This window comes from Podarcis pityusensis, assembly GCF_964106645.2.
Source record: "Podarcis pityusensis genome assembly, chromosome: 13".
NCBI classification, from domain to species: Eukaryota; Metazoa; Chordata; class Lepidosauria; order Squamata; family Lacertidae; genus Podarcis; species Podarcis pityusensis.
In genome coordinates, this window is record NC_138038.1 from 41,616,640 (window position 1) to 41,644,091 (window position 27,452).

At 48.4% G+C, this 27,452-nt stretch overlaps 1 protein-coding gene across 1 annotated transcript; it reads right to left on the reverse strand.

Annotated features, from left to right (window-relative positions):
* Window positions 1-2,771: 2,771 nt before the first annotated feature.
* Window positions 2,772-27,103, reverse strand: PNP (purine nucleoside phosphorylase). The gene is made up of 6 exons (XM_080978933.1): window positions 26,946-27,103; window positions 9,436-9,605; window positions 9,161-9,264; window positions 8,102-8,277; window positions 7,268-7,458; window positions 2,772-6,298 (listed from the first exon to the last, which is right to left on the reverse strand). Exons 1-6 carry the CDS (start codon window positions 26,966-26,968, stop codon window positions 6,081-6,083), a joined length of 882 nt encoding a protein of 293 aa, XP_080835059.1. The 5' UTR covers window positions 26,969-27,103; the 3' UTR covers window positions 2,772-6,080.
* Between the last annotated feature and the right edge of the window lie 349 nt (window positions 27,104-27,452).

Below are 27,452 nucleotides of genomic sequence, written 5' to 3' on the forward strand. Positions count from 1 at the left end.
AATTTGGACTGTCTGAAAATAACGTTTTTAAGGAAATAAAATAAATGCCCAGTGTTTTGTGTGTGTGTGTGTGTGTTTAGAAGATACATGGTTCTAAATTAATGCCATAATGTATGGATGCCGATTTTAATAACACTTTTAAGAAATGGAGGATTGGTTGAGTTGCAATATGTGCATAATTCTCTCTGTGTTTATTTGTTCATTTTTTAAAAGAAGCCATAACTTCTTATCTGCAAACCCTTTCTTTTCATCCTTGATGTGTTTGACAGGGTTGGGTAGGAAAACACTCTGCACATGCTCTGTGACGTTCTTTTATTATTTTTCACACACTTTGGTGCTGTGTTTAAGAACTGAAAAGCAAGTTGGTGGACAGTCAGAATGCAGGTGGGGATTTTTAATAACAGTTGAAGTCAGGAACATTTTATTTTTATTAATGCTGTTAATATGCGCTCATTTGTTCCACCCATGATATTCTGAAAACAGCATTCAAGTGCAATCCTAGACACATCTATTTAGATGTTCAGTGGGCCTTGCCACCAGGAAAATGTTACAGAATTACAGAAATTCAGAATACAGACCACAGATTTTTTTTGCCCAGGATCAATCTTTGTTTTTTAAGGAATTTTTATAGTACGCAACTTTCTTCTTAGGAGAAAAGAGATAAAACCCGACACTATAGGAACGTTCACTCATGGTTTAGTATTGCAATAAATGTAGGGCTCGTCCGGGATTTGAACCCGGGACCTCTCGCACCCTAAGCGAGAATCATACCCCTAGACCAACGAGCCAGCTGTGATCATTGTGTTCGTAAAAAGTTTATCTAGCAACCTCTGTCACTATGTGCCACGTGGAATTGTAGGACATTGAGCATCTTGTTGGCTTCTATGACCGATCAGCGCCATCTAGCGGTAGAGGACTGTTACTTTCTATATTCGAAATAATTGTTGAATTGTTTTTAAATACGTTGTACTGTATAAAAAGTGCAGACTATATAGTTCAAAACTTTTTCGGCTCAAGCCCGCATCTTTCCCATACGTATTGATCCTGCACTTAAGAGAAAGACTTCGTTTTTTCCTGTAATGCTTATTTTATCTTATTTTCTTAAACGAGGAAGACACCAGTATATAGCTACACTTGGCCAAAGCCTCCACCAACCTCACTTTCACTTTGTGATTCTTACCGCCCCGATGTGCCTTTTCAAATAAGAGAAGCTACCCTTTGCTTGTGAAAGGTCTCCTTGAAGAGATGTGTGCAGCAAACAGGCTGAAATCCAACCGGTGGTGTTTCCCCCTAGTAAGCTGGTGCAGCGACAGGATTTGCACCAGGATCAGAGACTGAATGCCCTGGAAATCTAGCTGCTGGGAATTGCAACTGGGGAGTGTGCTGTTGCTCTCAGGTCTTGCTTTCAGGTTTGGCCACTTTGAGAAACAGGATGCTGGACTGAATGGGCTTTTACTTTTTTATTCTGAATATTTTATTTCATTTCGAGATTCAAAATTACACTTTGTCACTCAACATTTATAATCCCATATCCAATACACAAAACTTTAAAATGTTTTTAATTGCCTACCAGCGGTGCATCCAATATATAAATCTGTTAAGGTCAAAACTGCCATAGTTTCATAGCTGTGAGGTTTGTGGGTGGGGAAGAAATGGAACTTTCAAATTCTGGTATGTTAAGGCTAGACTGAGCATGAAGCTCTTAACCTGTACGTCTCCTGAACCTCACAGACATAGAGAGATGATCTCATACCCACCATGAAGCAGAGGGGAATAAATCTAGGGAGAAAACCTAGAACTACCAGGATGAGATGATCCAGTGGATCTCCAGCTGAGCTGAGAGGTTCCTGGCACACAGCTAGGCGTATCCTGGCTGAACTGAGATCCAGCTGGCTGAGCCAAGGCTGGTGGATTTTAAACTGGATGTGGCACGGAGGACTTAGACCAGATCCTAAGCCTATTTAGCATGGTCATGTGACTTGTTACCATGGTGCAAGGTAAGCTGAAAAAAAGGGTGGCCTAACTCAAACTCAGGGGACGCAGATGGCGCTGTGGGTTAAACCACAGAGCCTAGGACTTGCCAATCAGAAGGTTGGCGGTTCGAATCCCCGCAACGGGATGAGCTCCCATTGCTTGGTCCCTGCCCCTGCCAACCTAGCAGTTCGAAAGCACATCAAAGTGCAAGTAGATAAATAGGTACCGCTCCGGCGGGAAGGTAAATGGCGTTTCCGTGCGCTGCTCTGGTTCACCAGATGCGGCTTAGTCATGCTGGCCACATGACCCGGAAGCTGTACGCCGGCTCCCTCGGCCAGTAAAGCGAGATGAGCGCCGCAACCCCAGAGTCGGTCGTGACTGGACCTAATGGTCAGGGGTCCCTTTACCTTTAACTCAAACTCTTGTTTGCCCTCTGCCAGGCTTAGGCCAGCTCAGCCAGCAATATTATTATTATTATTATTATTATTATTATTATTATTATTATTAGAATTTATATACCGACCTATACCCAGGGGTCTCAGGGCAGTATATAAAACCACAAGATACCTAATAAAAATAAAACAATAGCCCTGTCTCCTGAATGGAGTCTGGATCTGGTGTACTTTACCCCAGCTTCACATTTGGCCAGCTTCTTGTATATAAGATTCCTATTCCTCAAGGTAGGGGACTCAATTTGTGAAAACTTGGTGCGAGATTCTCCTTCCGTCCGTCTTACTGCAGGGCTGCCCACAGTGAATTGATCCAACAAAAAAACCCACAAAGCCAAGCACGTCAGATCTGTTCATTCCAGCTTTTATTATTTACTCACGTCGTTTTAATAATTAAAACAGGGAGGCCCATTCATTCATTTAAATAAAACAAAGAAAGTGCAGAATGCTCTACAAAAATATATAGATATATTTATATATCATTTCCAATCCTTCAGAACCGCTGAACGGATATAAATCATTGTGTCCTTCATACCAGAGTTCCTCTTTGCCTCATCAAGCATCTACAGGGTTTGGGGGGGGCAGTTTCCTGGTCCGTGGACTGATATTGCTAATAAAATAATTAAAAATAGAGAGACAAGGAAGAGGCCTTTCAAGCAGAAACCAGGGAGGAAGTATTGAGCGCAGTCAGCAAAGGAGGACAGCAGCTGTACTTGAGTTCATGTATCGCTATTTGTGGAAATCAAGCCCATCTGGGATTGGACAGCTCCCAGATTAACACGGGGCCAGTGAAACCAACTTTTAAAGCAGCCCACATGCAGAGATGTAAGATATCAAAAGCTCATCTGTGCTGGCTTCTGCTCTGCAGGACCGAGGGCTGTGGGCAACTTTTCATCTGGGCCTTAAAACAGGAATTTGATGTGAGATGGGAGGGTTGGGATCTGGCGTTAGTCCTACTCAGAGCAGACCCACTGGAAATAATGGACAGGACAAAGTGAGGCCCAACAAGTCATCCAAACTGGATGACAGGTTTTAAGTTCCATGCTGCAAAAATTCTGTGGTGTCGGGTAAAGCTCATCAAAAACAGGCATATGGGAACCTATGGCTCTCCAGATGTTGTCAAACTCCAGCTACTCCCCACCCAGTCCTAGTTCAAATGGTCAGGGATGATGGGAGTTGTAGTCCAAGAGCATCTGGAGGCCGACAGATTCCCCACACCGAGTATGCAAATTTACTTTTGCCAACTACAAATCCCATCAGCCTGTGCTGGCCGGGGATGATGGGAGTTGTAGTCCAAAACATCTGGAGTACACCAGGCTGGTGCAAGCAACACAGGAAAGCAATTGACTCCTGCTATGGGAACAACTCTCTCTCAAACCAGAAACAGCAGCTGGGGTGTTCGCTACTATGCCAATACAGCAAAGCCATTGCCAAAAGGGCCCTGGGCAAGTCTTGGCAGGGGCAGAAAGAGTAAGTGATTGATTTTGGCCTCTGTGGTGTTAGCACTATGTTTGTTCGCTCGCTCACACACACCCCTCACAAGCCGCTCTACGAGGCCCTCTAGTCATCCGCTCCAGTTTAAAAACTGCTCTGGTGTCACTGAGATGTGAATAACGAGGAGCAATACAGCCTGGAACGCGAAAGGAGAGATAAAGGGATCGCCTTCTCTAACACCACGCTGCCGCAAATCTGTGTGGCAAGGCACAAGCAAAGCTCTGAATGCAGCCAAATTCAGACGTACTACGGGGCTACAGTATACATTCACAAGTACTCGGATTCCTCAGCATGGAGGCTGTCAGCGACCAGGAGGATCCTTGATCCCAGCACCAAAAGAACATGTGCATGTGTGTGTGTGTTACATTGTCACCCTCTAGATTAGAAGCTGGTTTGTCTCAAAGCCAAGATGTCCAGCGTTCAGAGAATGGTCTCAGAACCCCATCGCTTGCAGCAGGGTTGCAATGGTCCAACCATGTTCTCCACCGCAGAATGATTTTTTTTTGGGGGGGGGGAGAATATCCATGGGTCAATCCCATGTGTCATGGCAGGAAATCGATCATCCATTCCCACACTACCACTGGCCACTTTCAGTGGAAATCCAGATGGGAATGTTTGTTGGGTTTTGGAGGCCAAAAAAAAGGAGTTGACAGAGAAACGTACACAATGTTGCTCCTTTGGTTCCTAGAGGGGTGGCAACATAAAACCAACCCCATTCACCTAATAATATTTTCATTTAAAAAAGGCTGGAGATGGGTACAGAGACAGCAGGACCTTGGGAGTAATTTGTCACAAAGGGGTAGGGGTGGCAAAGCTGTTTCAGGCTTCTGTCGCTGAATGCTCCTCTGTGCAAACTAATAAAAAATAAAAAATTATCGTTGCATATAGAAAACTAGCAGGTCAGGATTCTAGGCCAGCTAGCTCCTTGATGAGCTAGCTTTCCACATGCAGGGATTGTTTACGCATGGAGGGGCATTCTGTCGTGTCAGCTGCGCATCTGCTGTTTCAAGCTGATCCAAACACAAGCTTGCTACCCCAATCTGCTGCTCTTTGTGAGATTGAGGCCTTGGTGGTTTATTGTGCGCGGATGAACCCAGGTTCTGAGTAATTCATTGGATATCTAGAGGCCAAACGTTAGCCACCTTTGGGGCTGATATGTTGGGGACAAAGCAAGACCGGTTGCCCCTTAATGTGTTCCGAGTGAACAAAAGTTCCTTACCATCTCCATCCATAAAGCCCTTCTAGAGGAAGCCGAGAAGAGGCAACAGTTATGGAGAGGCAAAGAGTCTTCAAACAGACGAACAAGGGGACTAAATGAAGACACACACACAAACACACACATATCCTGGAAGGAGAAATGGCCATTGCTTGATCTGAGGGGAAGTACTGATCTCTGAGGGGGACAAAGAAGCCATTTCCTAGCAAACTTAAGAGCCTGCAGGGTCAGGCCAAAGGCCCATCAAGTTCAACCAGAAATCCTACAAAGGACGCCTCAAGGCAAAGTGAGCATCCTGACATCCAAGGGACTGAAATCCTGGCTTTCACGATCAAGCGAGCAGCACAGTATTAGCTAGGTTCTACCTGAGGAACCTGCTGACGAGAGAGCGGCCATTTTGAAACGGAAGCTTTCAGGGTTTCAGAAGCCCGCTCTCTGTAACTCAACCTTTAAAAAGCGAAGTGCCATGAAAGAGGTAAATTAGTAAGAGGCCCGTAAGATCAAAGACGACCGGAACTGGCAACCTTATTCCCGCCCTGGCAGGGATTACGAGGAGGGAAACCTAAGAGCTGTACACAAAATCCTGAAATACGAGGGGAGAGACGAGAGAAAGACTCACACTCAAACACACAAAGATGGACCGGCACCGTCTCAGAGGCTAGAGATCAGAAACACAAACAGGCGCAGCCCTTGGGCGGCCAGAGACAGTCAAGGTACTGCAGCGGAACGACGTTTCCAACTACCATCTGGACAGTAGAGGACTCAGCAGCAGGATTCGACAAAGGAAGAATATTTCGGGGGGCAGGGAGGACGGGGCAGTCGCCATGCTCTCCTCGCCTGGTCCGCGCACGATCCTCCATCACAAGACGGCAAGCAGGGTGTGGTCTCCCACTTGGCAAGACGTTGCTGGTGAGAGATCGGCAGGCGGGCCGGCGCAAACTGCGCCACTAGGCCAAGTTGTTGTTGCGCTCGATGCGCTGCACCATCAGGGAGACCAGTTTCTCGAGGGTGCGGGCGCTCTGGCGGCTGGCCTCCAGCACTTCGGCGTGGTTGGCCTTCTCCGTGCTCTCGTAGTCGAGGACGGCCTTGTTCGTGATGAGGGAGAAACCGAAGACGCGCATGCCGGAATGGCGGGCAACGATCACCTCGGGGACGGTGCTCATGCCTGAGGGGAAAATAAAGCGGGGCGGTTGAGAAGTTAGAGCAGGGGCGGAAAATAATTTTCAGCCAGAGGGCCGCAACTGCATCTGGGCAGAGTTCTGAGGGCCACATTGAGAGGCCTGAGGGCCGCGTACGGCTCCCAGGCCTGAAGTTCCCCACCCCTGGGTTGGAGCGATAAAACTCAGGGGTCTTGCATCAGAGGCGGGCACCCAGTGGCCCTCCTGATGTTATTGGATTCCAGCTCGCATCAGCCCCCTGGCAGGTTGGTCAGGGATGATGGGAACTGTAGTCCAACAACACCAGGGGGGGATTTAAATATGTGGGTGCATTAGGTCATGCCAGCGCACCCCAACTTGCACTCTGCACAGCCCTGCCCTAGAGAGGGCTTTCCCACACCATTTGATGCAGCTCTAAGTAAAACTGCACCTGCTTAATTGTTGTCTGTTTCATGGGTAAGGGGGTCACAGAAATGGTTGCCCATGGCAAACACAAGTATAGGCTCTGCTACCCCATGGGACGCGGGTGGCGCTGTGGGTTAAACCACAGAGCCTAGGACTTGCCGATCAGAAGGTCGGTGGTTCGAATCCCCATGACGGGGTGAGCTCCCATTGCTCAGTCCCTTCTCCTGCCCACCTAGCAGTTTGAAAGCACGTCAAAGTGCAAGTAGATAAATAGGTACCGCTCCGGCGGGAAGGTAAACGGTGTTTCCGTGCGCTGCTCTGGTTTGCCAGAAGTGGCTTAGTCATGCTGGCTACATGACCCGGAAGCTGTACGTCGGCTCCCTCGGCCAATAAAGTGAGATGAGCGCCGCAACCCCAGAGTCGGCCACGACTGGACCTAGTGGTCAGGGGTCCCTTTACATTTACCCCATGTTAGAGGCAGCCAAGAGCATGGGGTGGCAAAGAATGCCTCCTTTCAAAATGGCACAACGTACCTCCCCCCCCCAGCCCCCTTCACTCTGCCCCCAACTGACCCACGGCGTCAGCGCCCAAGCGCTGAAGGAAGCGGCATTCGGCGATGGTCTCGTAGTTGGGACCCCCCAAGGCGCAATAGACTCCCTCGCGCACCGACCCGGAGCAGCCCATCTCCGACGCGACCGTGTGGGCCAGTTTCCTCAAGTCTTCATTGTAGGCATCCGACATGGCCGGGAAACGTACCCCAAACCTATGGACAAGGGGAGGGAGGAGAAGGAACATTAAAAAAATAACTAGAGCCTGCTGGATCAAGCCAATGGCCCATCTAGTCCACCATCTTGTTGTCACAGCAACCAACCACTGTGCACAGCAGCTGGGGACTGAGCCTAGAATTTCCTGCACGAGAGCATGAGCTCTACCCATTGGGCTATGCTGCCTCCCAAACAGCCTGACTTGTTGTGAGCGGGAGCAGCGCTGGGCGAGTTAAAAGCCCATCCTCTGGAAGGGAAGCTCAAACAGATGGACTTGGAGGACCACCACCCCTATGTTCCTATGAAGGCAAGGGTGGGCAACCTGCAAGGCTCCAGATATTGCTGGACTTCAGCTCCCATGATCCCTGGCCATGGGCCATGCTGACTGGAGGCTGCTGGGAGTTGGAGTCCAGCAGCATTGGGAGGCTCTCAAGTTCTCCACAACCACCATAATAGAGGGAAAGGGAGCCTCTAGAGCAATGTTTCTCAACCTTTAGTCTCCAGCTGTTTTTGGAATACAACTCCCATCATCCCTAGCTAGCAAGACCAGTGTCAGGAATGATGGGAATTGTAGTCCGAAAACACTGCTCTAGAGTCTACTGGGGCCAACCTCACAGAGGAAGGACGAGAGCCCCGCCTTACCTGTCGTCATTCGGCCCCACCAGGGGGTTCTGCCCAGCAAAGCCCGGCATGTTGATGTGGTCGCGGATCACCATGATGTCCCCCACTTTGTATTCAGGGTTGAGCCCCCCAGCCGCGTTGGTGACAATGAGGGTCTCAACGCCGAGCAGACGGAAGATCCGGACCGGGAAGGTCACCTGGGAGGGAGGGAAAGAAGCAGCACTCAGGAGAGGTAGAAGGGCGCTTTGGGACCAGCCATGGCTGGTGCCCATTGGAGCCCATACAGTAAGTGGAGCTGGAGTCAGTGACAGGTGGGGACCAACAAATTCTAGCAACTTATGTACGGTCTGCATATAGACACAGACTTTCTTTGGATAAATGTGATATTTGGAACAATTTTACACAGAATATATTAGGTTACTGATAAAGATATTTGTACTAGGATAATTATACATATCTGTATATTAATGTATGGAAATGGTATTGAGTATTTTTCTTTTATTTCTATTTTCATTCACACTTTTCTTCTTTATAAATGAAATTCTAATAAAGCAGTAATACACACACAAATTCTAGCTTCATCTGCATCCTCCTCTCCGCTGAGTTCCTCAAGCCCAATACTGTGATGTCAGGGGAAGACGCTGGCAGGTAGCGCCAGCCCTCCTGCATTCAGTGCAATTCTCCCACAACAGCCCTGCAAAGTGGGCTAGGATGAGGCCAACACTGGTTCAAAGTCACCCAGCTGAGCAGGGATTTGAAATCGGACCTTACGCCCAGTCCTAAGTCAAAACTCTTCCCCTTCAGCTCTCAGTTCTTTTTGCACTCTGCACATGCCCAAGAAACCATGAAACAGGGATTGATAAGGCTAAATTTTGGCTGAATTTCGTGGAACCTCCTTCACCCGTCATCCCATTCCCAGATGTGTTGGGCCAGTGAAGACGAAGAGGACCTTTGCATAGGCTCAGAGGCACTATCTTCTTTATCATTGTCCGTGACTATTGACCATCCCGCTCCTGGAATTGTAATCAGCTGGACACCTCTCGAGTTTCGAAAGGTTTGCAGCTCTGTGGAGCGACTCACCTTCCAGAGCGGGTACCCTTCATACATGTGGAAGCGCCCTTGCATCACCACACTTGGAGTTCCACTGAGGCTCCCAAACACCAACCTTCCGGCATGGCCGACAACTGGAATGAGGCAAGCAAAGTGTTAAAGGACTCGCTGCTGCCCCCTATGGGCCACGGGGTTGTACAGTAGCGCCTCCCAGCTGCTGCTTACTAGCACCCCCTAGTGGCTGCCATACACTATATCCAACCCCATCCCTGGTTCCTCCATCACCCGTTCCATGGGTTTTTTACCTGTGCTCTCAGGGAAGTTGGGAATTTTGCCATACTCAAAGGCCACTTGATCCTTCAGGAGGTCAGCCAGCCCTCCGAGGCCCGAGCCGCAGATGATGGCGACCCTGGGCCGGAGCTTTGTGTGGGCCAGCAGCCAGTCGGCCGTCCGCTTGCAGTCTTCGTACGTGTACCTGAGAAAAAGAGATGAACATATACACATGGTTGGCCGGGCTGGGGTTTGCAGGGCAGACTTCCTGCCACTAGGGGGCAGCAACCAAACACACAAAGTGAGAAACAGATTACGGTAATCCTGAAGCTTTGCCAAGTACAAACATCAGCCATGAAGCTTACCGGGTCAACTTGGGCCAGTCACTAACTCTCAGTCTGCCCTACCTTTGCAGGGTTGTTGTGAGGCTAAGGTGGGATGGGTCAGGAGGAAAAGGATGTACATGCTGCACTAAGCTCTTGGGGGGAAAGCAGGGCCGGATTTAGGTTTCATGAGGCCCTAAGCTACTGAAGGTAATGGGGCCCTTTATATGTCCAGCTGTCCTTTGCCAACAACAAACTGTCACTGTTTTTTGTACTGAATATATGCTATAAGGTAATTTATGGACCTAATAGGTATCTTAAGCCATTTGCACATAACAAAATAGGAGCCTACACAACACAAAACACTGTTGCTGTATGTAGGTTTTATTTTATTTGTTTTTTATCTTATATTTTGGAAATGTACATCCAGGTTTTTTCCCTTTAATCTTTTTTGGGGGCCCCAAGAGAGTGGGGCCCTAATCTATAGCTTGTTTAGCTTATACGTAAATCCGGCACTGGAGAAAAGAGATAAAGTGAAGTAAAATAAATTAACTGGTGCCCCCTTCAAAACTATTTCTTTTCCATGGGAGAAACACAAACCAAACCATTCCTAATTGTTAATTATTAATCTGCATTTGCATTAATTCATAATCCATTTGCATACTGCATGCTTGAGGCACCTCGCCTACATAACTCTAGGGATCCTTCCAATAGAAGGTAGAGCAATATTTATCACCACGTACAAAACACCCGGAGGGCACCAAGTTGGGCATGGCTGCAGACCAAAATTTTTTTATGGATTGACATACTATGTTTGCATCCCATCCTTCCTCAGAGGAGGACAGAATGCCACAACTGGCCAGATAGATAGATAGATCACACACATACTGCACAAGCCCTGTGGGGTAGGCTATGCTGAGAAAATATCAACTCGGGTCTCCCCAGCCCTCCTCATCCAAAAGTCATAACCACTACAGTGGTACCTTGAGTTACAAACGCTTCAGGTTACAAACTCCGCTAACCTGAAAGAGTTGAGAACTTTGCCCCAGGATGAGAACAGAAATCGTGTGCTGGCGGCGCAGCAGCAGCAAGAGGCCCCATTAGCGAAAGCAGACCTCTAGTTAAGAACAGTTTCGGGTTAAGAATGGACCTCCGGAACAAATTAAGTTCGTAACTGAGGTACCACTGTACATTGTTCCAGCTCTCGTACTGGTGTGAGATTTCAACTTGAAACACCGTGGCTCACTGTTCCAGCCACGAGGCCACCTTGGTTTCAAAAATGAAAACGCCGTTGATCAATTTACTTGCACGTTTACCTTTTGCTTTCAGATATCCTTCTCACGAAGTTTTCTGCAACTGTCCTCCCAAACTCCATTTCAAAAAAAACTAAACAACTCTCAAGAATGCCCAGTGCTTCTATCGTTTCTCATGTTCCCATTGTGAATTTGGCGAATTTGGTGGTGCCCTTGGTAATACCCACCAAATAGTCCCCACTTTTTGGAGAATATATAGTTCCTTCCTCTGATCCAAATGCAGATCTTGGGCTGCCATACTATAATCTAAAGGGAGTTCCATTTTAGCTGGCAGTGCCAGCCTCTTCCAAATATGCCAGTGAAACTCCACGCAAATCACATCTTCCTCTGCCGACGCCGACACCCTTCCCCTCAGGCCATTCCTGCAAATTAAGCTGCACCACAATAGCTTTGAAAAAATTCCATTTGGCGAACCGGCCAGGTTGCAATTTCCTTTGTAGCTTTCCATTGCAGGAGACAACCTGCAAACAGAACTCTCCGAAGATAAACCTTCCCTGAATTTTAACCTCCGGGGGAACATTTTGGCTGCATCAGCTGATGTTTCCTAGGGAGAAGTGGGGCTGCGTGCTTGTGACACCCTAATTCTTAGTAGAGACAATGAACCTGTGGCCCTCCCTGCCCGATGGTCAAGCTAGCTGGGGTTGATGGGAGCTGTAGTCCAACAATTTCTGGAGGGCCACAGGTTCAAATCTGTCCCAGTCACACAAACAACACTTTGGGCACCCTCTTCAGAGCAGTTACATCCTTTTGCAGCAAAAAAAAACCCCTTGTGGCACCTTACAGACTAACCATTTTAATTATGGCATAAGATTTGAGGACCACAGTTCCGAACCATTGATTTTCCCTTCTAGGGATCCTGAACATCTGCGTAAGAAAAGTGAACTTCCATGCCTTTCTGTGTGCATACAGGATGGAAATCACCTGTGGTGATGGAAAAGGTCTGTGCCGGTACATTACTCCCTTCTCCACAACACTGGAAACATACTAGGATTCTCTCTGGGCCCAATCCTGGCAACCTGAGCCTAAGGCCACGGGAAGAGACCTGGGTTTCTACCTCCAGCCCCTGGCAGCAGCTGGGCCAGGAAGCCACTTAAACAGAACCAAAAATGAGGAAAGACCCTCCTGAAACCTGCAAGAGTCCTGGAGCTGTGTCAAAGGACCAGGGAGCCTAGGGAAAGGGTTCAAAGACAAGTGAAAATCCATGTGCCTTGCTCCTTGACGTCACCTCCTAATCTGCTTGCTTAAACCTATTTAAAAGCCTTTTTGGTGCTGGCAGGACTTCTCAGCGCCACCCACCAAGCCTTAGGACAAAGCCGCAGAAAGAACACACACAGCTGCTTCAGAAGAACGGTGCCTCCAGGGAGAGATGCCGAGGGGGGGGGGCAGATAAGATCCTTGGGCCAGAAAATGCAATAAATAAATAAATATAATACATAACACCTATCAAACTAAAAAGGACAGGTGCCCCGCTCACTGTTCACCATAAGCTTCAACCCGCTTTTGGGATCCCTCTTGGCTTGGGAGATCTGCATCCCCAACCCTTATGATGCCATCTTGTTGTCGTTTTAGGGGTTCATCCCCCAAAACTTTACTGAGCTAACAGGGAACAACAGCGCACAGAGGGAGAGAGAAAGAGACAAAGAGACAAGGTGACTGATACTTTGAGCATCATATGAAAGGACTAAGCAAACGAAAAGGTTTCTCTTAACAACTCCCAGCGCCAGACTTGCCCGAGGACACTGTTACGCCTTTTATACAGTAATATGTTTTTCTGTCTGCTCAGCGGGTTAATACACTATTTGGGCAGAAACACTTCGCAGGTTGGGAAGCCGCCCTCCGTGGCTATCCTCTGGCTTCTCCCGAGATCTCGTATAAATCTTTCGCCCTCCGCAGACGCCCAATAAAGTGGGAAGCCTAAGGGATGGCGGAAGATCCTTTCTCTGAAGAGGCAGACTTCCATGGGGCTCCTGCCAAAGACTAACTGCGTCATCATCTACGCACACAATGGTGCCGCTCATTTATGAACCAGTTTTGTTTTGTTTGTTTTTAAAGGCACACACCTCCCAAAGGGACCAGCAACCTTTGTCTCCTCTTCTCCTCAAAGTCTCTCTGCTCTGGGTGGTCATTGCAGGAATACTGGTCATTAAGAAACAGTGCCTGGAGTTTTGGTTTTTCCCCTTTTTCCTCCCCAACCCTTTCCTTTTTGTGTCAGGTCTCAGGTTCTAAGCCCCCCTTCTGCAGATAACTCAAGAGCACCACTGCTCTAATGGCTAAACACACTCAAAATCTTTTATTTTGCTGCCTCTTATTACCTGCTATATATATATTCCTATTCCTTTTTAACGCCAAATGATATTCTCACCCAAACCACAGTCAGCCGCAGCCAAAACTTCCCACTGACACTCAGCAAAGAAAAACCTGAAATAAACACATGGCTGTACTTGAGGCCTAATGAACTGTAATGATAATTTATTTGTTTTTTTAATTATCTGGGGCCCCATCTCCACTACACATTTAAAGTAGTGTCACACCACTTTGCATAGTCATGGATCCCACCAAAATAATCCTGGGAACTGTAGTTGGCAAAGGGTGCTGAGAGCTGTTAGAAGATCCCTTGTTCTTCTCAGAGAGAGACAATTCCCAGAGTTCCCTGGGAAGAAAGTTTGACAGCTAAACCACGGAATCCTGCCTGCCTGATCCAAAACCTGGAATCCTCAGCATTCCCGAGGCATCTAGAGCAAGAAGCAGGTTCAGGCTGGGACACAACCCCAAAACAGACGGGAGTTCTCCAAACAAGATTTCATCAGGCAAGGTCAGACACAGGCCACATTCCCGGGCAGATTTCTCAGGAGAACTCTCCTCCCCGGCATGTTTCTTCTTGTTACTATTAAAGGCACAGAAACCAGACAGAAAAATTGGCAACCCAACAGAACATCCATGGCAGGGGCTCCTGGAAGCCACATTGAGTGTGTGGTGAAGGGACAATGACTAAGTGTGGGTCAGAGATATTTCCCCCTTTCTTTATAATTTAATATGAACAATGTGTCCCAGGAGGCCACGGTGATGCTCTGCCCGTGGTCACAAACAGATCTTCTCACATGTTCCTGCAAAGCCGCATGGGATTTAGGGGCCATCTAAGCTGCTCTGTACACACATATCCATTTCGATGTATTCAAACGGGGTTTAAATTACAGGTCGGCCTTATTGTCCCACTTAGAAAGCCAAGCAGCGCAGGAACACCTGCCTCATACAGTGACATTTAGCCCCCAAATAAGCAGAACTGAACCCTGATCCACACACACACACACAGCAAAATAAGACTATTGAGGATGGGCCAAACCATTTTAGGTCACACCGTATATTTCAACCACATTTATAGCATTTTAACAGTCACGGCTTCCCCCAAAGAATCCTGGGAGCTGTAGTTTAACCCCTCAAAGAGCTCCAGGTCCCAGCACCCTTAACGAAATACAATTCCCAGGATCCTTTGAGGGGGAGCTATGACTGTTAAAGTAGTATGATAGAGTTTTAAATGTACGGTGTGAACTTAGACTGCAGGTGACACCTGATGAGAGGGGCAGAGCTAGACCCTTTATTTATCGCAAGTGCCCCCTTCCCCAACTCTTTTTAACCTTTCAGGGAACAGCTTCTGCAATTCCAGGAATGTCCTGGGAAAACCAGGACCCTTGAAGGGTATGCTATTCTTCCAGCTGATTCCCCTGTATTACTTAGATGGGCTCCCTTTTCTTCTCCTCTGGAGTCGGCTGGTGGAGTTGCATGAAAGGAGCCCAATCTGAATGGACTCTACTTGCAGAAAGTCACGTAGAACCATTGTCAGGGACACCCAAAGGGTTTCATCCAAGTCCAACCCACTGCTGTGGAGGAATCACAGCTAGAGAATCCCTGGCAGGCAGCGAAGGAAAAGTCCAGCACCTTCAACTCAGCTGACTCATAGGTTTGTACAGTAACAACAACAACAAGCCCTTCTCAGCAATCATAAACGGAAAAGTGATTTGCAGCACGGCTTTCATGTAGAAACCTGGGGAAGGAGGAGTGCAACAGGAAGCGATTGCCAACCGCATGCTACGTTTCCCCCACCGCTCTCATGTCTGTCCCTAACACAGTCATAAACAGTTCTCAAAAAGGATGTCTGCAATGTTTTCACGATACGTCACGTACTGGAGCAGCGCTGGGCTTTTGCAAAAGGAAATCCGGCGGGCCGGGGTATAGCGGGGGCAAAGTTGTGCTCATCACGTCTTGCGACTGATGTCTTCCCCCTGCTAAGGGCAGAGCATTTCCCAACCCGTTTAAACAGCTGACACACCACAGAGTATTGGGGGGGGGGGGAGAGAGAGAGACTTGTGCCGGGAACCTGTAAAGATCCTGTGTGTGTTAGCTCCATCATCCTTGTCATTTCGGCTTACAAACTGACCGGTGGGGGGAGAACAAGAAAGTCTGTACTGTCCTTGTACCTTTCAGGGCAGTTTGATCTGCAGAGAAATCAGCACCGGACATATTTCAGGGCAGGGAACTAAGTGCTATCACCTGCTTAGGATCTGCCACACTGTTAAAGGCAGAAGAGCACAGGCAGATTTTTAAAAAAAATTGTTGACAAACGGTGAGGCTGCAACACATCTGAGGCAGAGGTGTCTCAGGAGAGGAAAAACCTTCATCTGCTTTGTGTTGCTTGGGAACATAGGAAGGAAGTTATGTTACACTGAGTCTAGACTCTTGCTCCATCTAGTTCATTACCGTCTACAGAACACTGACTGGGAGAATTTCTCCAACATTTTAGGCAAGGGAATAATTTTCCCGCCCTTTTGCAGAAATGAACGGCCCGCTGTCAGCCACTGTGCTGCAGTGAGCTATGCAGAAGGATAGCAGGCTCTCACTGAATAGCCATGTCCGATCATCACAGCCGTGTAATGAGATCAGGGTAATATAGGGCAGCCTTGAGGATAAAGGCAGATTAAAGCAAACACAGAAAAAGGAAGAAGGATAAACGCTTGATCTGGCCGTGACAGTTTGTAACTCTGGTTTATTGTCTTCCTCATAGGACTGCCAATCTGTTTTTATTTTCTGGCAGGGTTTCAGCTAAATAATGGAAATGGCATAGTCAAACCAAAAAAAGCTTCACCTGCTAAACACCTGCCAGAAACACAGGCGCCCTGCTTGTGGGTAGAGGAAGGAATTGGCCAACCTTCTTGCTTGAATAAGTAAGCTGGGGGTGGGGAGGGATTTACTTGGCAGCCAGCTTTCCAAATCATACGTTTCCTTGGGTTTCTGAGCATGTGCAAAGTGTCTCTGATTAGCAGAGCGACTCCTGCAGGGAGAGAACAGGGCTAGCCTTGCAGAGCAGCAGCAGTGGGACATTCACTGCCACGGGATGTGGCAGTGGGCTTTTTTTCTAAAAAAAAAGGCTGTAGAAAGGGAAAGAGTGTTGGCTCAGTGGTAGAGCATCTGCTCCACATGCACAAGGTCGCAGGTTCGATCCCCAGCATCTCCAAGCGGGGATAGGAACGTCCCTAAGTCTGAAACTCAGCAGAGCCCTTGCCAGTCTGAGTGTAGCCAGTGCAAGATGGACCAATGTTTTGAAGGCAGCTTCCTATGGTCCGGAGGGACGCGGGTGGCGCTGTGGGTTAAACCACAGAGCCTAGGACTTGCCGATCAGAAGGTCGACTGTTCGAATCCCTGCAACGGGGTGAGCTCCCGTTGCTCAGTCCCTGCTCCTGCCAACCTAGCAGTTCGAAAGCACGTCAAAGTGCAAGTAGATAAATAGGTACCGCTTCGGCGGGAAGGTCAACGGCGTTTCCGTGCACTGCTCTGCTGGCCACATGACCCGGAAGCTGTATACCGGCTCCCTCAGCCAATAAAGCGAGATGAGAGCCGCAACCCCAGAGTCGGCCACGACTGGACCTAATGGTCAGGGGTCCCTTTACCTTTCCTATGGTCCTAACCTGCTTCAGGCATCACCAAGGGGGAGAGATGGACAAAAGCAGGAGCTGGTGCCCAAATGGACCAGCACGTTTTTTTCAAATGTCAACTCTAGTTAAGGTGTGTTAGTTAATGCCTTGGCCAGCACTGAAGGGGAGGTCTAGGGGGCGATGGGGGTCTGCCTTTGGGATGGGGGCACCCCAGGGACTTCTGCATCCACCGTTTAGGCATAGCTGATTTCCCATTAACCTCAGGGCTGGTTCAACACAGAGACCTGCTCATCACTCAACTTCCCTCCCCAGTGTCTTTCCAGATTAATGACTGACAGAGGCTGGCTGCCGGCCGTGACTGATCCGCCCCTTTTGCGCACAAACTTGAAGCCCGAACACTCTGCTCCACACTGCAGGGTCATTGCCTCCTCTTTGGAAGGGAGTCAGAAGCAGGTGACGTGTTGCGTGGCCAGAGTGAATCCAAACTACTCCAGAGAGCCTAAAGGGCTCCCCAGAAAATCCCGGGGTCTGTTAGATCTCAAAGTACACAACCAAACAAAAGCACACAAATGTGCATTCCTGGTCACGCAGTGAGGAAGTCAGGCGGACCCACCGAAACATGCTGGAAACACCTGACCTCACCCCACACGTCCACAGCAACAGTCAATATCCCTTTGTCTCTTACACAATACAGAAAGCTCTGCTTCACCTGCTTGTTTACAACAGCCTGTTCCTGGACTTTGGGGGCAAGGGCAACAGCAAACCAAACAGGCTCTGCACCTTACCAATCAGCTGCAAATTCCGTCAGGAACATTTTATGTCTGATTCTCAGCATATGCTCTATAAACATACGACACCATCTCATCTCGTTGAAGCTAAGCAGGTCTGGTCAGTGCCTGGATGGGAGAGCACGAAGGAGATCCTGTGTGTGCTGCCAATCACAATGGCAGAAAGGAAGGCTGTGTTAGAGCAGGGCTCTTGTTCAACCAGAGGGCTGGATTACCTGAGTGGAAAGCTGTCAAGGGCTGCTTTCCAGCAGTGAGTGCGGCCAGGCCCACTAAGGGGGGAAAATCCCTGGAGGACCCTAAGCCAGGCTCACACACTCTTTCTTTCTTTCCCAATGTAGCCTACTTTACGGGGTTGTTGTGAGGTTGATCCCCTCCCCCTCTTTCCTTTTTCCTTTCTCCTTCTGTGATGGAACTCCTGTTTGGGGACTTCCCTGGCTTTCTTCTGGCCCACGTAGGACCAGTCTGGATAGTTGGCCTTGGTGAGGATTTGACGTTTTCATCCCCAAAAAAGTTTTTGATTTGAGTTTCTACTGAAATGAGGCTGCATTTTAATGTTGTATTTTAATCTTGTTTTTAAGTTGTATTTTAATCAATTGTGTTTATACCTGGTGTTAGCCGCCCTGAGCCCGGTCTTGGCTGGGGAGGGTGGGGTATAAATAAATTTTATTATTATTATTATTATTATTATTATTATTATTATTATTACTGAGGAGGGAGAGCCACAGTGGGGGGGGGGGGCAACCAATAGATTTCTGGAGACGCAGCAGAAAAGAAGCTAGCATGCTGGGAACATTTTTTCCCCAAAAGGCATTCCCGAAATCTCGCCACAAAGGCATAGAACCATAGCAAGAGTCAGATCAATGGCCCGTGTAGCTCAGTTTGTTGCCAGGGGCTGTCTCTACAGAATGGGGGAAATGGGAATATTCATGCCTGGCTGGTTACAGAACAAGCCTCGAGAGCACTGGGAAGAAAGAGGAGGCAGTGGGTTCAGACTGAGGGCATCAGAAAGGGGAGGGAAATGTGGGGTCAGAGAACAAAAAAAAAAATTGCAGGAAGTTATGTCTTCACATCAGGACTCAGTGCCTTTGCATCATCATTTTGCCTTGGAAGGGAGGGGGAGGAAAGGGGTTGCGGCAGTATCTCTGGCTTCTGATTGGCCTCTCCGCAGGAGGGGTGTGTGAGCCAGGGAAGCTCCTCGTTGGCCGCCTGCCTGTGATGCAATTGAAAGGGGAGGGGGAAGCCAGAGAGCCCAGCAGGAAATCATGCCATTGCACAGCAGAGAGAGGATGCAAATGCCGAGATCGGGAAGCTTCCCGTGCTTGCTCAATGGAGCAAAGCAGTCCTTCGCCATGACTGTAACTGCAATGCCATCCTTGCCCAGGACATTAGTCATGCTCCGGTTTCAAGTTGAGCAGGAAGGAGCAGGAACGTGGGGTATTGTTCCTGCTCCAACGGGGCTGGCATTACACACTGTATCTTTGCGTCAGCACCACTCCTGCTGCCCTCATTGTCTGCTTTGGATAGTTGGAGGGCAGTGAGAGTATGCTGAGCATGGGTGGACCTTTGGTCTAATCCAACAAGCCTGTTCTTAGCAAGAAGAGATGAATGCCAGGAGGACCCAGTTTATGAGCAAATAATAGCCGTTGTTCCCTCCAATAGCAAACCCAGGTCATGGAGAACCCAGAGGGAGGTAGCATCAGCATGCAAGCCCAAGATATACAGAAATGCACAACATGGTTGAGCCACATAATATTGAATTTGTCATTTGGGAAACAGGAACTGGGGAGGAGGGAAGATTGAACTGGCCCACTTGAGTGTATTACTGCTTATGGAATCCTGGAGAAGGGAATGGATGGCACCCTGAAGAGGGTTAAGAATGTACTGCAGAATTTTGTTGCAGGTCCCACTTGTAAAGATCGTAAGAGCTAGATCAAACCAAAGGGCCATTGGCGTGGCCAGTGGTCAGGGGTGATGGGAGGTATTGTTCAATAGCATCTGTAGGGCTTCAGGTTGGGAGAAGGCTGTTCTCCTTTGCCTGCTAATGAAAACACAATGTTCCTGTGCCCACAGTTGGCACCCCAGGGAATCATAAGAACACAAGAACTGTTTTGCTGAATCCGGTCAGAACTGCACCTAGCAGGTCACACCCACCCACCAATATGGCTTTTCAGGCCTATGGGCTACTCACATGCAACTTCCTACACCATACGTGATTGACTCTGCAATGATGGAGGTGAGGCGGAAGCAAGACTGCAGCCGACGCAATCCACCGGAAAGACTGATGGGCACAAGTTCCAGCTCTTATCAGATGGAATGGAGCCAATCATTATCTCTCAGCCTCTAATTTTACAATGCATAAAATGAGTGTGCAGTAAGAAACTGCTACCGTACAGGGTTATTGTGAACGTGGTTGCAATCAGAGCAATGGGTTAGTCAGTCAACAGCTACAAGGAACAAGGAAGTGGCACACTCAAGGTTGACTGTACACGTACCATTTCCTAACTGCAACCTGTCAAACAGAAAGGAATTGGTTCCAGGTGGAGAAGGCTGGAAAAATAATTGTTTCCATTTCCTCTCTCCCTCTCGGCAAGTTTCTAGTCCTCAAGGCTAATTGGCAAGAGAGGTGAAATCTCAGAAGCTGGGAGGGGAAGGTGGACAAGGATCTGAGCAGGATTCTGTGGAAAAGGGAGTGGTGTTTCCATGACCTGCATAATTCTTTGCCCCTCCCATATGACAACAAGAAGTAGCATTTAACATGAGTAGGAAGCAAATATATTCAAAATCCTTCAAATGTGTAAATGAGCCATATTTCAGAATTCTTTATTTGCAGGGGCAATGTTACTGCCTTTCAAAATTATCTGGAATATATATATAACCCTGCCTGATTTGTGCTGGAGAAACACCAGATAGATAATGAGCAATACATTGCCCACATTGTGTTTACACAGCATTAACTGCTGTCAAAACAGGTTTCCGCTTTAATGACTGAACAACTACTGCAGGATCTCCCTGCTGAATACTGTGGGGGAAGCCTGTGCCTGCGTAGTTCTCAACAGATTGCAGTCACCTGCTGGCAGGGTCTACCTAAGTCACAATGAAGATTTAGAGCTCAGAGGTCCACAGTTGGCAGGATTTTCTCACTGCGTCAGCTGCAGGAGAAGTGCCAGGGGGAAAGGGCGCCACTTGTGCATCGCCTTCGTGGATCTTACAAAGGCATTTGACCTCATCAGCCAAAAAGGACCCTCACACTGCTCCACAAGATAGGATGCCCACCGAAGTTCCACAAGATGATTGCGTCCTTCCAAGAAGACAAGCACAGCACTGTTCAGTATGACTGTTGATCCTTAGACAACTTCCCTATAAAGAGCAGCGTTGTGAAACAGGGCTGTGTTCTTGCCCCGACTCTCTTTGGCATATTCCTCTCCCCAAGGCTCTCATATGCCTTCAGCTGAACTGAAGGTGGTGGAACATTCATTCAAGGAGCAACGGGGGTCTGTTCAACCAGGCAAGCCTCCAAGATGGAGATCTACTAGGCTTGTGTGTTGAGCATGCTGCTTTATGGAAGTCAGTTGTAAGTAACTTAAAACTGTCAAGGAGCAACATCTCAACGCCTTCCACATGCACCGTGTCAAGTTGTTCTCCTCCAAGCTCACATCCCCATGTCTGCACTCCTATCCAAGTGACAGCTACGCTGACTTGGCCATGTCCACAGAATGGAAGATGGCAGGATGTGCCCCAAATATGTGCTTTATGGGGAGGGGGCTGGCTTCAGGCACTAGGCCTATAGGCAGATCAACTGTGTGTTACAAAGATGTCTGCAAACCAGAAGGGAAGGGTGGAAATATCAACCCCACCGTGTGGGAATCCCTTGCAGACAACCACAGGGCCTGGAGACTCAGATCATGTATCCACAGAGGAAAAATGACTGCTGGGAGCAGCACAGAAAGAAGGATCATCATGGTACATCTGCAGCAGCACAACCGGATGCCTTCATCTGCCCCAGCTGCAACAGAACTTGTCTCTCCTGCATTGGTCTCTACAGCTGTTGGCACTGCAACTCTCCAACTGATTTGACTTCACCCACAAAGGCACACTTCTCCACTGTGTTGCAGACGGATGCCAACGAACAACAACAATTACTGCTGTCGAAACAGGTTTCCACTTTAATGACTACTGCACAGACCTTCTGCGCAATCAAAAATTCCATTATGCCGCTTCTTGTATGTTTAAGAATCACCACTCAAAAAAATAAGAACTGGTAGCGGCATTTTGAAGAATATACCACAGGAAAGGCTATGGGGAAAGGGCACATCCAGATACTGAGGCCAAATTCTTTTTGCTGAACCCCTCTGTTTTCCCCATGTGTGCCATCCCTGATCAAGCTTACAATAATATAAACTCTACAAAACAGCACCCCTGGAAAGGACACACACCCCACCTTCCGGTCCCTCAGATCAGCAGTTTCCATCACCTTCGCCCTACCAAGCAGAGTCCAAAGAAAACTGGTTTCTTATTCAGCGACTATGACTAACAGGGTAGAAAACCTGTTAATCCATAAATAACGGTACATTCACCCAACACTCCACCCTCACTCACTGAAGACATTCTGGAAGTGAATTGAAGGTTGTGCAAAAGGAAAATGAGGTCTCCTTATTTATTAACAATGACTGGTAGAGAAGAAAACTAAACTAGTTGCCCCAAAGGGTGACAGAGCGTCCAATAATCTGTTTCCTTGTAGGACAATAACAGCCCTTACTGAGTCAGCAGTATGTTGTTCTCCAATGGAAGAACTTCACATTTATTATTTATCTAATGGTTGCTCGTAAAATGTTGCAAGCTTACGGACCTTGCAAGACTCTTCAGCCATGGATTATTGGGTTTGTTTCTGGCACAAATTGTTGAACTTAGTATCCCTTCAAATCAAGAGGACTCTTAATCATGACTAGCTTCCCCCACTAAATTCAGTGGAACTGTGTCAGCTCCTCTTAAGTAAGCCAGCTTGTGCAATCCAGATAATATTTTACACTGACACCGTACAACTTTCTGTCGCATCCTCCGTGCTAAATTCTGGCCCCAACACTAAATGACGCAAATTGTACGTTTTGCATACGATCCAGGCTATATTAGTCACACTTTGGTTCCATGCAAATGACAACGTACTTGTCCCCCCCCCCCCCGGACTAAAGTGTGCCTCTCCTCATGGCGCAATTCTATACATGCCTGTAGGCGAGTTCATTTCCAGTCAGTTCAATGGGGACCAATTCCCAGGTCATTGGGTTCCTAAGGAAATGCCTTAGGAGGAAATTTCCTGGGAGAAAAGGTTGCAGCCTTGGGGGAGCTTCTTAGTTTAGAGAAAATGCGAGCAAAAGGCAACATGATACGACGTTTATAAAATTATACGTGGCATGGAGAAAGTGAATGTAGAAAATGTGTCCTGCCTCATGACGCTGAAGGCTGGAAGATTCAGGACAGATGAAATACAGTGGTACCTCGGGTTACATATGCTTCAGGTTACAGACGTTTCAGGTTACAGACTCCACTAACCCAAAAATAGTACCTCAGGTTAAGAACATTGCTTCAGGATGAGAACAGAAACCGTGCTCTGGTGGCGCGGTAGCAGCAGTAGGCCCCATTACCTAAGGTGGTGCTTCAGGTTAAGAACAGTTTCAGGTTAAGAAAGGACCTCCGGAACGAATTAAGTACTTAACCTGAGGTACCACTGTAAAGTACTTCTTCACACATTTAAACTATGAAACTCACTTCTAAAAGTGGCAGTGATGGCCACCAATTTGAAAGGCTTTGAAGGAGGATTAGAGCCATGGGGAGGCAAACTAAGGCCCGGGGGGCCGGATCCAGCCCAACCGCCTTCTAAATCTGGCCCAAGGATGGTCCGGGAATCAGCGTGTTTTTACATGAGTAGAATGTGTCCTTTTATCCAAAATGCATCTCTGCATTTGTGGGGCATAGGAATTCGTTCATTTAATTTTTTTTCAAAATATAGTCCGGCCTCGCACAAGGTCTGAGGGACAGTGGGCCGGCCCCCTGCTGAAAAAGTTTGCTGACCCCTGGATTAGACAAATGCATGCATAAGGCTATCGACTGCCGCTCAACTATGATGGCTTTGCTCTGCCTCCATAGTTGGAGACATTAATACTTCTGAAACTAATGACGGGAGGGAGGGGGGTCCTGCTTGCAGGTTTCCCACTGGGGCACCTGGTTAGCCACTGAGAGAACAGGAAACTGGACTAGATTGGGCCACTGACCTAACCCACCATAGTTGTTCTTACATTCTTAGCACTGTGGTCTTTATCTAGATCAGTTGGCTGCCCATCAAACATTGTTAGGCTACAACTCCCATCAGCCCCAGTCAGTGCCCAGGGACAATGAGATCTATAGCCCAGCAACATTTGAAGAACCAGTTTCCTCATCCCTGTTTCAAAAGAACAGCTGGAAGCAGAGTTGCCATATTACAACCCAGATATATCCTCTCTCTCTCTTTAGCAGCTCTGCTACCAAAGAAATGGAGCTGTCTCTGAATCAGCTGTTTCTCCCCCCTGGTCCCACCACCCACCTACCCAAAAAATAAGTTGCTGTTGCTAGATTTCAGTGGATTTCATTGTAATGAAATGAGAAACGCAATGATATGTTTCCATACTAAGCAGCATATATACAGTACATAGGGCAGTAGCCAAAATCTGCACCTGGGTTTTTTTTTTTCATGTCTTGCAGCAGGGGTTGCCAAGGTGGTGCCCTCCAGCTGTTTTGGACTACAACCCTTTATCAGCCTCTGCCAGCATGATCAGTGGGCTAGGATGATGGGGGGGGAGGTTGTCTGTGGCACATGTTGGCTACCTCTTCCCTAGGAAGTGATCTGAATTAGCCTATTTATTTTACTTTCATTTGGGTAAACCAAGTTAAACAGTATGGAAACCACCAGGCTTGCCTAATATTGAATTTGCCATTGGTGTACTTTCCTAATGAACTTATGAAAGAGAAAATAAATGGTCGTTCTTGACAACTATTCTGAAAGAAAAAGTGGAAGGCGTTTAAGGAAACTGGTGTGGCTGCGTAAGGAACTTACAGATGAGCTGAGATGTAAGAGAAATGGAAGTAATGAGAAATCAAGAGGTTGTCAACAGGTGCAGGGAGAAGGTCATGTGCCCTTCCTGCTTCCTAACCCATAAAGCCAATTTCTCACCTGCTTCTCTCTCTGAACCTCTGCCCCCACCCCCAGCCACCACTGCAAGATAACCCCTTAAATTTGTCTTCCAGAGGCTGGGACAACCAGAGTCTGATTTGAATCAAACTTCACCTGGGCTTTGGCCATAAGAATCGGCTTTCCCATAGCAAAGCCCAGCCCTGGAATGTGGGGGAAGCAGTGCTTTAGAGCTCATGCAGAGTGCTTCCCCACAACCACAAGGGGAAAGGCAGTCTAAACCACAGGGGGTAAGATGAGACAGCATTTGAAGTGCAGATGGCTGGAGAAACATGAGTCATGACGGAAACTAGGCTGTAAAGTATTTCATCTTCAAGTGGTGTTATGTCCAGGTCTTTCCCAAGTTAGATCTGACGTTTTATAAACCCACACCTCACTTTCCAGATGCAGTGTCTGTAAAAAAGCCACTTCCTTTCCTCTTCAGAAAGGCACTAGTGTTCTTGATCATGACCTGCTCACCCTTCCCTCTAGTTATTAATAGTGTAAAGTACGAAGATGCCATTCAATCAATCCTGAGCCTTGAAATCAGTGGAATTAAGTAAACTGAGCGCTATTTCAGCCCTTCTTTCCCTCACCCCCCAGAAATCTGAAGGGAAATCATTTTAGCCTACTTTAAAGGGTTGTTGTTAAGGATTCAAGCATTGGACGCGGACCAGGGATGGCCAGGTTCAAATCCCCCCACTCAGTCACAAAGCTCACAGGTGGGAAGGGTTACCTTGAGCTCAGTCACTATCTCTCAGCCTAACCTACCTATCAGGGTTGTTGTGAAAATAGAAGTGGGAAGAGGAGACCTACCTGAGAAACTTGTAGGCTGGGTGGGACAAAGACAGGAAGGCAAGAGTGTGAGTATGTGTGTGAGAGAGATGAAGTACTTTTTTTGGAGTGAGGGAAAACTGCGCAAATCTCCCTAAGCATTCCTATTAAAACACTATGTAAACTATCAGCTCCCACTTCATCCCATTGCTCAGTACAATCCCGTATTCCAGACCCCCAACTGGACCCCACCCCTCCAGGCTCTCCCTCATGTATACACAAAAGACCCCTTCAGCTCCTCTGTCCCAAGAGCTTCAGGCCCAAACATCTTTGGGATCTAGGTGTCCCAAATACCATAATCATAGTCCGAGCTTCGGTCTTCCCTACAAGACCCCCACCCCACCCTGCCCACTCCTAGGTACTGAGGTCCCTTTGGCCCCCCAATAAAATATTTGAGGGGTCCACCCACCCCCCAAGTTGATGGGCATTGCTGCCATTAAAATGGTGTGTGTGTGTGTGTGTGTGTGTGTGTGCTGTGTCTTGTTATTGATTATATGTGGTGGGGCTTGCTTGCCACCCCCACCCCAAAATTTTATTCAAGTTGGCACCCCAGCACCCACCACCACAGACAGTGGGGGCATCACTAGAATCCACAGCCCTAAATGCCGGGAGAGGAAGGAAGGAAAAATCTGGAAAGACCCCCAAAAGTGGATTCGGAGGAGTGGAGGGAGAAAGGGGGATGCAACGCAACCTCCAGTTGACCGCTAGGAGACACGAGGCTGGCAGATCAGGGACTCCGCTGCTTCGTTGTTACCCGTCTTGAACGAGCCCCTCAGCTTATTTCGACAATATGGGACCGGGGTGGGATAACACTAAAACCGCCCTACCTTTCGGGGCCGTCGCTAAGAGATTAGGACCCTGGGGAGGGGGGGGTGAGAGAGAGAGAAAATGAAAAGCCCTACACATAAAGATGCGAGGTAGAAAACGCGGCATAGTATTAAATTTCTGGCTTCAGAGGGGGCAGGGTGCTGAAAAGATGGGGCATCGCGCCCCACCTCGCCTGACCCTTTGCAAAGCAACCGATCCAAGGAGAACCACGTGCAGGCGCGATCTCCCCGGTTTTACTCCATAATCCACATATTATATATATTGCAGTATATATATGTGTGTGTGTGCATATATGTGTATTCAGTAATACCACATATAGCGCAACCGGGATCATTCTGACCTTTCATCTCCGCTTCTCTCCATGTCGGATTCTGGCTGATGGGAGCTTCGGTGCTTTCCTCGTCCGGACCCTCCGCTCTTTCTTCTCCCGGGAGAACTGCGCTTCTCCCTGCAGGAGGCGGCCGTTTTACCGGCCTCCGGGGAGAGCGACGGTGTCGTCACGGGAACGCCGGCCAATGGGACGCCAGCCTCTGCCGAGGGCCCGCCCGCTCGCGCGCCCGCCGGCCGGCCGGCCACAAAGGTTGCCCCTGGCAACGCCGGGGCTCCGGCGCCCGTCACGGCCCTGGACCGCTCTCGCCCTGCCCACCCGAGGAGGCAGCATCAGCACCAGCATCCTCCTCCCCGGCCGGCTTCCCCTCCAGGACGGAGGAGGAGGAGGAAGGGGCAGGCGGGGCGAAGGCGGCTCCTGGGGCCCCCGGGGGTATTGGGGGGGGGGGCGATGGGAGACCAGGGGGGAGAGGAGGAAGCGGCTTCCACCGACAAAGCTCTTCGTGACACGAGGGTGGAG

What these genes read in the sequence shown, in the direction of transcription:
- PNP (XM_080978933.1), bottom strand. Translation starts at nt 26,968, where the DNA reads ATGGAGAGAAGCGGAGATGAAAG. An exon ending in GAGAGAAGCGGAGATGAAAG is followed by an intron (nt 9,606 to 26,945) that starts GTCAGAATGATC and finishes TCTTTTTCTCAG; the next exon opens with GTACACGTACGAAGACTGCA. An exon ending in CTTGGGCGCTGACGCCGTGG is followed by an intron (nt 6,299 to 7,267) that starts GTCAGTTGGGGG and finishes TTTTCCCCTCAG; the next exon opens with GCATGAGCACCGTCCCCGAG.